The following is a 10029-nucleotide window of genomic DNA, read 5'->3' as shown; positions in this document are numbered from 1 at the left end:
GCACTAGAAGTCAGGTTAGATTGAGTTTAGTAACAGTAGTGCACGTTGCTCGCTTTCTAATCCGTACTGGTGCATGGACAAAACAAAATTACTGTCACTATCAATTATGAAACATTTTATATCGCAGGTGATAACCCAAAAATTATTTAAAAAGTTCTAGATAGTTGACGTTTAGCTCCTCCTCCTCAGAACTTCAGCAGATTGACAAATTGACAGAAAGCCCCTTCAAATGTCAACAGCCATGAGTGAGTTGAATATAATTAATAGGCTACTTAGTCGATTTTTATTAAAAAAAATTAATTATGATTATTATTAGGTTTTCCGTCCCTGGAGAAAAAGTTGTTTGCAAGACACAAAAAAACGATTCATGTCACAAAATGCCTAGTTTGAATGACTTTTTTTGGTGTATGTAACGTGGTCGTAAAAACTCAATATTTTCATTCAAAATAATAAATTGTTAAATAACTGTCTCGCTCTGTTATGATGGATTTTGTAGAGCACCATGCTGTCCTGCCAAGATCTGAGCTTTGCAGGAGGGCAGCGCTACTTCTCCGCCTCGACTTCAGCTGACTGTAGTGTTGACGTTTCCACAGCAACGCTGGTCTCCCTCTGGGACGCCGGTCCCCTGGACAACGCTGCCCGCCAGCACGAGCCGCCGCGGCGGGGTAAGTCCTGCAATATGCCGGGATCAGCGGCGCGAGAGGCTTCCCGCCTTCACAAACTGGAATTGTTCCATCTGGGATTTTTTTCTTCACGTTTTGTTAGAGTAGCAATGGACTGTGGAGTATCTGGCCACCTCCAAAGTGTTAGTTCTTTTTGGGCTCTTTCTTTTGTTTTTAAAGTAGCCTATTTATTTCATTGATGTTTTTTTTTTTTTATTTCACATTGCTAGACCATTACTAATCAGGATAATGACCTGTGTTTGTTTTAGATGCACTGCCTGTGTCTGAGCATGTACTGGGACATCGGCCCACCTGGCCAGACCAACTCTCACCTCAACTTCAACGAAACAAACAGGTATTTAAATAGATCAAAAATAGAATATAGTCTAGTTATTACTCAACCAAAGCTGTCGACATATTGTTAATGATTGTGGTAACATTTTTTCCCATAAAGCTCCAAGACACCCTTATGCAAAGAGAAGAAGAGCTGGCCAGACTGCAAGAAGAGAACAACAAGCTCAAAGAGTTTTTAAACTCATCATACGTGAAGTCTTTAGAGGAAAAAACTAAGGTAAGAAATCTCACAATCTATCTATCTATCTGTCTGACAAGTGAAAATGGATGGATGGATGGACAGACATACATACTACTTAAAGGGTTAGTTCACCTAAAAATGAAAATTCTGTCAATAATTACTCACCCTCATGTTGTTCCAAACCCTTAAGACCTTCGTTTATCTTCAGAACACAAATTAAGATATATTTGATGAAATCCGAGAGCTTTCTGACCCTGCATAGACAGCAATGCAACTGACACGTTTAAGGCCCAGAAACGGCGTGAACGGCGCTGTACTGTCGCTCATGTCAGTTCTTTCCTCAAAATACATTAATAATCAACTTTTACATTCTCTTTTCCACAAATTGCAGAAACTCCTTTCGAACTGCAAGGTTCCAGATGGTTCAAGACATCGAAAGAGAACAAATGGTGATTTCCGGAACCTGAGCCAGTTGCTTCATAACGGTGATGGAAAGCGGACCTGCCGCAATCTTTCTTTGGAGTTCTGCTCCGCTGAAGAGCTGGCGACCACTCCACCTCTAGACTCATGGATACTAGAGACTCTAGGCCTGCAGGACGAGAACACTGTCGACCCAGAACGCAGTTTCAACACCACTTCTTTCAGCTGTCCACTTCCTACAGAAGATCTTTACAGTACAACAAATGTAATTAATGCAGTCGGCTTCAGGTCTAATGCTGAGACACGCTGCGAATACAGCAGCACTGTAGACTCCTTAAACACCTCCAGTGGCTACAGCACCTCTCAGAGCTTGGGTTCTGATTATTCTACCCTAGACCCCTCATCTCTCTACACCATCACATCTACAGGGTCACTGGTCAGCTCTCCATCAGCAATGACCACCGTGCACCATTTCACACCCCCAAGAGCCGCCTCCACTCCATATCATCCCCAGGACGTAAGCCCTGGTCTATACTACAACACACCAGCCTGTGGTTCCTCCAGTCCACCAGGGGGCGACAGTCAACTTTTCTCCACACCTCGCATGTCCCGTAGCAGGACAGACTTGGCATTTAGCATGTCACTAAGTCCACAAAACAGTGTGAAGACGCACAGTTTCCCTCAAGGACAAGCATTCACACGCAGAGACACACAAGCGGGATGGAACTTCACCTGGGTTCCTAAACAATGTTCCTAGAGACATTTATTGAGGATTCTTTGGGAAAAAAACTGCCTTTTTAGCCATTTTTGAAGAATGATAATCCAACTTGCCCCATGTTTACAAGAAACACAACAACTCGTACGGGTTATAAATTAAATATTTTGATAGCTTTGTAATATTATGTCATGAATTTGTATATAGTTTTTTTTATTCATTATGATTGAAAGGCTTTGATATTAGATGCAGGATTATGACTGAATTCATTAAAATCATTTTTTTTTTCAAAATAAATGTTTCCTTTTTTAAGTTCGTGGTACTTTCAAATTGTAAAAGAAAACATTAAGGTTTGTCCCTTGAATTAACAACGCTAACTAATACACAAACACAGCATATGTCACTAGTTTTTAAGACACCTGGATCAAATACAGTTCGCATATGTCTTCTATTGAAAATAATAGCTCACCGTAACAGAATAATTGTCTTTTTAATTGTGAACTGATGCATTACAAGTATCAATGTTGTGAGTCCCAAATCTTCTCTTGCTACTGCGTTAGCCCTAACCTGTCATTTCCACAGCTGTCCCGCTTTCCTTCCCTCCTTCCCCTATCACTTTCCCTCCCTCTGTTTCTCTCCGGTACGTCTTCTCCATTCTCCTGCCACTGAGAGACAAAAGAGAGGGACGGCCGGTCTCGAGGGAGACTTCCTCCCTGATCCGCCCCGCAGGTCTGAGACCCCCATGGGGGTCTAACATGGGATACTTACACCCCTCTATCCCTCCCCTCTGCCCAGCCTTTTACTCTCTGCTCTGCCCTCAGGGAGCTGGGGATGGCAGGGAAAGTTTGGGCCTTGAGTTAGCCATGGAGAAGCCAGAGTGAGTGGTCTATCTCTAATGACACGGTTAAGCCCCCTGCAGATGGCCTCCAGATTGAGAGGTTGACAGGAAAGAGCACCTTGAGAGGTACAGGAGCCTGGAAAATAACGGGTACAGGTGAAAGAACAAGGAAAAGGAGATGGTACATGGCTGGGGGTGACGAAAAGGGAATTTGGCAGGATGTGTTAAACAACCAACAGGTTGTGGGTAAAAGAATAACAATGACCTAATTCGGCAACTGCAATTCAATATTATACATAAAACGTATATATGTTTACATATTTCATCTTAGATTAAACAATTGTTTGCACCCATTCAACCTCCCATTCAATACAAGTGTTTTGGACATTCAGTTCAATGGAAAATAGAGTGCTGCAATGATAATTGTTACATTTATTATTATTATATATTTAAGACCATAACCCAGACACAAGTTTGCATTTTAGCACTTCTGGTTCCATCATCCTTAAGCCAATGCTTTTATTTTTGGTTAAATGCCAAAATAATGTTTGTGATTAACCTCTTAAGACTCTGCGGCCTCATATGAGGACATTCTATTCTAGTGAATTTCTCTGAGACTATACATGCCACAGTTTTAAGTCTCGATGTCTTGTACAGAGCACATTCAGGGCTTTTCAGAGATACCAAATGATTGGATGTTTCACCATGACCCACTCACTCTCCTTGCTCTTCAAAATTGTCTGAAATTAATTTAGCGACACTTTTATGGAAATAGGATAATATTTTGTAATTATCATTTAAATCTGTCAAATTTTTAAATTGTGTCATAAATCAACATCTCAGGAAAATGTTTTGGGGTTTCAAATCAAAATATGACTTTCTGTTACAAAACATGACGTTGATTTCATACATGTCCTCATATGAGGACACCGGGACTAAAAACATGTTTATTACGTATTTTGGGAGACAACAAATGAATAGGAAAATAAATTCAATTTCAATATTCTATGAAATATTATATATTATTATGAAAATCTTGTCAATTATTACTCCCATTATTACACTTATGCCCCAAAAATACATTAATATGCAAATTAGATTTAGTTTATAGATACATTGTATATAATGAGAAAACCCGTTTATGGCCATTTTACACACATTTTGCAGAAAGAAAAAGGTATATCGAATCATTCTGTTATAACATAGTTGAGAATTATCTTTATATAAAGTTTGGGGGAAAAAACAAAAGTTATTGTTGATTTAAAAAATCAATTGTTTTTGCCTATGCATGTTCATTTATGTTTTTTTATTAATTTTTTAATAAATTGAGTCCCGATGTCCTCTACCGAGGACATAGCATAACTTATGAATGAAAAATCATTCATTTTTTATGTATTTAATTTTTAATTTTTTACATTATTCCAAATGCTCTAAACAATTTAAAGATATGAAAAAAACTATTTTTTTCCTAAAACTTTTTTCTCGGGTCTTAAGAGGTTAAAGCTGCAGTCCATAAGTTTTGCCTCTTTGTCTCCATCTGTGTTTGAAAACCTGGAATTGCAGTTACAGCACGGCTCCAGCGCAGATTAATCTAATGTTTTGAGGAGTCTGTGTGTCAGTCTGTCAGTCACCACACCGGTGTGGATGTTTACTGTACTTCACAATCACAGATTCTAGCCTATGTCTTGGAATATATGACCCAAATAAGAATTTTCACCATATATTGCCATCTGAACAAGTAAGTAACAAGTCTGCAACGTTTGTTCTGCCCAAATGAGGAAAAAAGCATTACAATAAATAGCGCTACCAATAGTGATTAAATCTAACGATCGGTTAGCTCATATCACACCGAACCATGCAAATTATTATAGTATTGTTATACTTTATTCTCAAATTATTAATGTTAACAACATCAGCATTGCTTGACTATGAGTATAGCATGTATTAGAGTGTAGATTTCAATTTCTGTACAGTCTAATATCTAATTGTCATGCCATTCGAATTTCATATTAATAAATTCTTCTAACCCAAAAAGCAAACTATTCTCCCTTCGAACTGGTTTTCTTTAAAATACAAATCTTGTGTAATCCAATGTTTATCTGTAATCAGAAGCACATATAAAACTGGAATATAATTTAATTTCATTCACATGTGTTTCATAAACACATAATCCTTTCTGGATTACAATCCACCATCAAAATGATAAATTTAATTATTCTAGCTGCTGTGAGAAAAGGCTAAATGATCTGCAGGATCCTCACATGCGATAGCCAAGTAGCTGGGACAACTTCTTTATGTTTACGCAGTGCCAAGCTCGAATTTCCCGCGAAAACCTGTACCACTCAAATTAAAAAACATTATTATAACCGTTGTGAATTGGGCTAAAGTAAGGCGATAGTTTTGAACACTGGCTGGTTATGTACTTTCTCAAATATTGATTTCGGATCATTTTTAACCAAAAAAAGTTACGGACTGCAGCTTTAAGATCAGTAATGCTAACAAGTCTCTAAAAGGGATTAAAGATTGTCAGGGACATTAAACGGCATCGTGCTAAACAGGTCAACTTTTATATTTTGTATTTTGGCTTCATAATTCATGAAATTTGTATTCATTTGTGAAGATTGCCATGGTGAACAAAACGTGTAAGAATCATAACCATTGATAACAGAGATTATTACCTGTAATAATTCAAAAGTCTATGGAAAAGTCCTATTGAGTTTTTGTTGAGGGAATCAAGGTGATGCTTACTTTCAGTTTGGCCCAGAAAAATTAGCATCACTCTATACAATGAAAGGGACACTACACGGCAGCTGGTAATGATTGCCTATAGGGTCTTGGTACCTTCACAGTCTGTTTGCCAAGATGTAGTGGATAAAGGTGTGTTCACATTTGGATGTAATCATTCCAGTGTCCAGAGATTGGAAACCGAAGGATAGTCCATTTTTGAGTGTTATACAGTATGTGGTTATGTGGGATCATTTCTTTACAACCTGCTTTAAAAAAAAAAAAGTAAAAAGAAACGTAAATAAAAAGTATATCATTATGGGTAATTCTAGAGTGATTTTTAACAAATTCCTGAAGAAAGCCTCTGGTTAACTAGGTAGACAGAGAGGTGTAACATTAACAGCAGGCCTCCATAAAATTCACACAAATACAGAAGAACAGGTGTTAAAATAAAAAAAACACTATGACAAAGCCTATACCTTATTTTTTTTAATCAAATAAACATTGTAAGTACAAGATCTAGCTGATCTCTGAGGGTAATTCAAAGTAATTGACCAAAATAATAGTTAGGTAAACCACACATGATGGCTATTGATGGTTATTCATTATCTGCAGTCTCCTAGCTGTTCCTTGCACTACTTCTGTTATAACCAAGAACACCATTTACACTTTATCTGCAATAATACAAAAAGTATTATGAGGATTAGTAGAAAAAAGTATTAGCATTACTTCTTCAGATTATGCTGTCAAACTAATGGGTTTCCCTTTGGCTAACATAATAGAACTAAACTGTTCCACAACTCCTGGTATCACGGCTCAGTTTCAAGTAGCTATCCGTGCTGGGGAAAGTAAGTAATGCTTTACAACATTGCGTTACTCCATAAAAAAGTAACTAATTGCATTACTTAGCTGCTTTTTATGGAAAGTAATTCATTACATTACTTTTGCTTTACTTTTTGTCACCTGGGGTGGGATTGCTTATTTGTTTGTTTTTTAATAACAAAAAACCCTTTCACACCAAAAAATTTAATTAATAAGCCTCCAGCTGAAGAAAATCCCTCTTCGTCTGCATGTCACTCCCATTTTCTCTCAACATGGGACAAGAGAGGTGTCAGTGAATCAATGGGAAAACAAAGTAACTGGCATTACGGACGTGAAAAAGTGACTCAGATATTTCATTGTAAATTGTAAGAATAATGCATTACTTTACTAGTTAGGCTACTAATTAGTAGCTCACTAGTAACTCATGTTACTTGTAATGAATTACCCCACAACACTGGTAATATTGTGAGGCTAACTAAATCAGAAGCATCAGATGCTTATATGTTTGAGCATCAGCAAATAATAAATCATAACTGTATCTTTCAGAGTTGGTGTAGGTGTTAGACATTGGGAGAATCCACAATAGAGATAAAGTTAATGTTTAAGCAGGCCGTGTGTGCCTCTCTAATTAAGGAAGCCCTGTTATCTTGATCTCTAATAGGCCTGAAGTAATACATCATGTATAAGGTAGAGAGAGTATGCTGGAATGCTGCTCTGCCCGGTTTTAATAGTTAATGTGTTTCTATGGTTGTGAAGCTTGAGTAACTGTACATTGTAAACTATAGCTGCAGCTGTAAAATATCCTCAAATATTGCTGTGATTTATCCTCTTTTCTCTCATTAACCTCTGGACACACCTGATCTACTCTAAATACATTTCAAAATTTCCTCAGTCTTAGCTCTCTCACACACACGCACACACACACACACACACACACACACACACATTCTGCAAAAGTAGTAAAAGTATTAAGCTATTCTGAACATAGCCCTGGTTTAATGCACTCTTCAATATAAGAGACATATTGAATATGATTATGTTCAAAATAGCATACTAGCCACTCACTGAACATTACACAGCACATACTGTATAAAATAGGAAAATAGTAACAAAATGCCTGTTAAAACAGTAACATTAAAAAACAGTAGGCATTATTCCAAAATAAATGTTGTCATGTGATCATATATTAATTAAATTTCTGTATTAATTTTGTATATTTAATAAAATTTTGCAAGAAAAAAGTACTTTGGGGCCAAGTAAAAGTTATTTTCTGTTATTGTTCTGTTATTTTGTATATTTATTTGGATATATTTCAAATGTTTGATGCATGGAAATGTGTTTGTGTAACGAGAAAGACTTTTTAAAAATGTATTTATTGTAGGAAGATGCATGTTTTCTATGCTAAAATGTAAGTTTCTGTTATGTTTTGCCTCATTTGTTGTGTACCGATACACTGTGGATTAAAAATATAAATAAAAAGGCAATCCTCATTTTACGAGCTACAGAATAAAAAGTCACTTTGAATATGGGAAGTTCAGTCCGCCGATGGAAAGAGAGAAATACATTGCGTTGGTGGAAGATGGAGGCGTTTAGGTGACAACACAAAACACAAAGGTGTAGCAGCTGTAATGTAATGAAGAACACGTGACAGAGAGCAGTTAAACTATTGTGTGTTGGTGGGTGTATATAGTGTTCCGCTCCGAGGATCGTGTTGCTGCTGTCGCGTGGCAAGTGTGTCTGACTGGAATGCGACGTGACCACATTACTTGACCCCACTAGAATGGAGGCATTCTACCACATACATTCGCAAATACAAACAATTATATTCTTACAACCACTGCTATTGCGTGGATAAATAAAACATTACATTAAAAAAGAGCAAGATGGTGTACAACAGAGGACTTCATCATTGTAGTCAATGATTGGCTGCAGAAAGACATTTGCAGCCTTGATCATCAGTCCTTAACCATTCAGCTGTCAATCAAATCATTCATCCTTAACCGCCGCAGAGAGTCCATTGCACAATAGTGGCAGTTTATATCAACTATCAACCTTAAGCAAACACGGCACAGACCACACACTTACATAGGCCCATTTATATTAGTAAGACTCAAATATGAAAAGATAAACTCACACTTCGAAAAGTGCAAATGCACCCACTGAATATCCCAAATCTCGTTTTCATTTTGAAGTGAAAATTCATTAAATTCTTTTTTGGATGAAAAAATGACCCAAATACATTACTTCGGCTACACTTAATACTTAAATATTTTCACACTTTTTGAATTATTGACAAAATCATATCTTGTTTGGAAATAACAGTGATGTTACATTGAAATTTACCTTCATGTCTCGTGCATGCTGAATGAAGCATGATCTTCACTTGTAAATCATAATAATAATAAACTTTATTGGTGCAAACAGTTGGTCACACTGGAAAAGACACTTTGCCAGTCATAATTGTATAAAAAATTTAAATGGTTTATATTTAATTAACTTTTTGTTTAGATTATAATTGATAATTAAATAAAAGCCATTTAAAAGTAACAAAATAAATGAAAGAAGTGTTTTGATGCAACCTATAGATAACAAAAAGTTCTGTTCAAAATAAATTAAAACCTAGGACAGACAGAGACTGTAGCTGAAGAAACACAGATGTATGTCAACGTCACACTGATGTTCACTGGTTTTATAAACCCTGGATGTTATCACATTTAGTTTAGAGGAGTCACTGCTGGTCATTCAGCCGTCATATTTCACTGAACCTAAAGGACAAGCTCATAAATCTGCACAGAGTCCCATGGGATAAATGTTACAGAGATCATGATCAGTTGGTATTTGCGTAGGCACAAGTAAGTGATTAAATCCACGCACATATACACACACACACACACACACACACACACACACACACACACTTGTTGGTTTTTGTGGTTTATGGGGACTCTCCATAGGCATAATGGTTTTTATACTGAACAAACTGTGTGTGCTATTGCCCTACACCAACCCTACACCTAAACTTAGCCCTCACAGGAGACTTTGTGCATTTTTAGATTTTCAAAAAAACACCCTTTAGTATGTTTTTTAAGCCTTTTGAATTACGGGGACATAGGCAGTGTCCTCATAAACCACATAAACATGCACACACACACACACACACGAGCATTCAATACTTCAATAAACATTTATAGGTCCTGATTAGCAGAGAGGAGGAAAGAAGAGAGGAAACAGATGCAAAGCAAGAGCCTCAGGAAAAAAATACATTTTGAATAAACATTTTACTGGACAATGATAAGGCTTGCATTGATCTGAG

At 36.9% G+C, this 10029-nt stretch overlaps 1 protein-coding gene across 1 annotated transcript; it reads left to right on the top strand.

Moving 5' to 3' along the window:
- Nucleotides 1–502: 502 nt before the first annotated feature.
- LOC306854195 (geminin coiled-coil domain-containing protein 1-like) lies at nucleotides 503–2374 on the top strand (the record flags this gene model as incomplete). The annotated part of the gene is made up of 4 exons (XM_079392018.1): nucleotides 503–665; nucleotides 932–1017; nucleotides 1117–1233; nucleotides 1589–2374. 4 exons carry the CDS (start codon nucleotides 503–505, stop codon nucleotides 2372–2374), a joined length of 1152 nt encoding a protein of 383 aa, XP_079248144.1.
- Between the last annotated feature and the right edge of the window lie 7655 nt (nucleotides 2375–10029).

Source organism: Barbus barbus (assembly GCF_936440315.1).
Source record: "Barbus barbus genome assembly, chromosome: 34".
Taxonomy (NCBI): Eukaryota; Metazoa; Chordata; class Actinopteri; order Cypriniformes; family Cyprinidae; genus Barbus; species Barbus barbus.
This window is presented reverse-complemented; position numbering and strand designations above follow the sequence as displayed.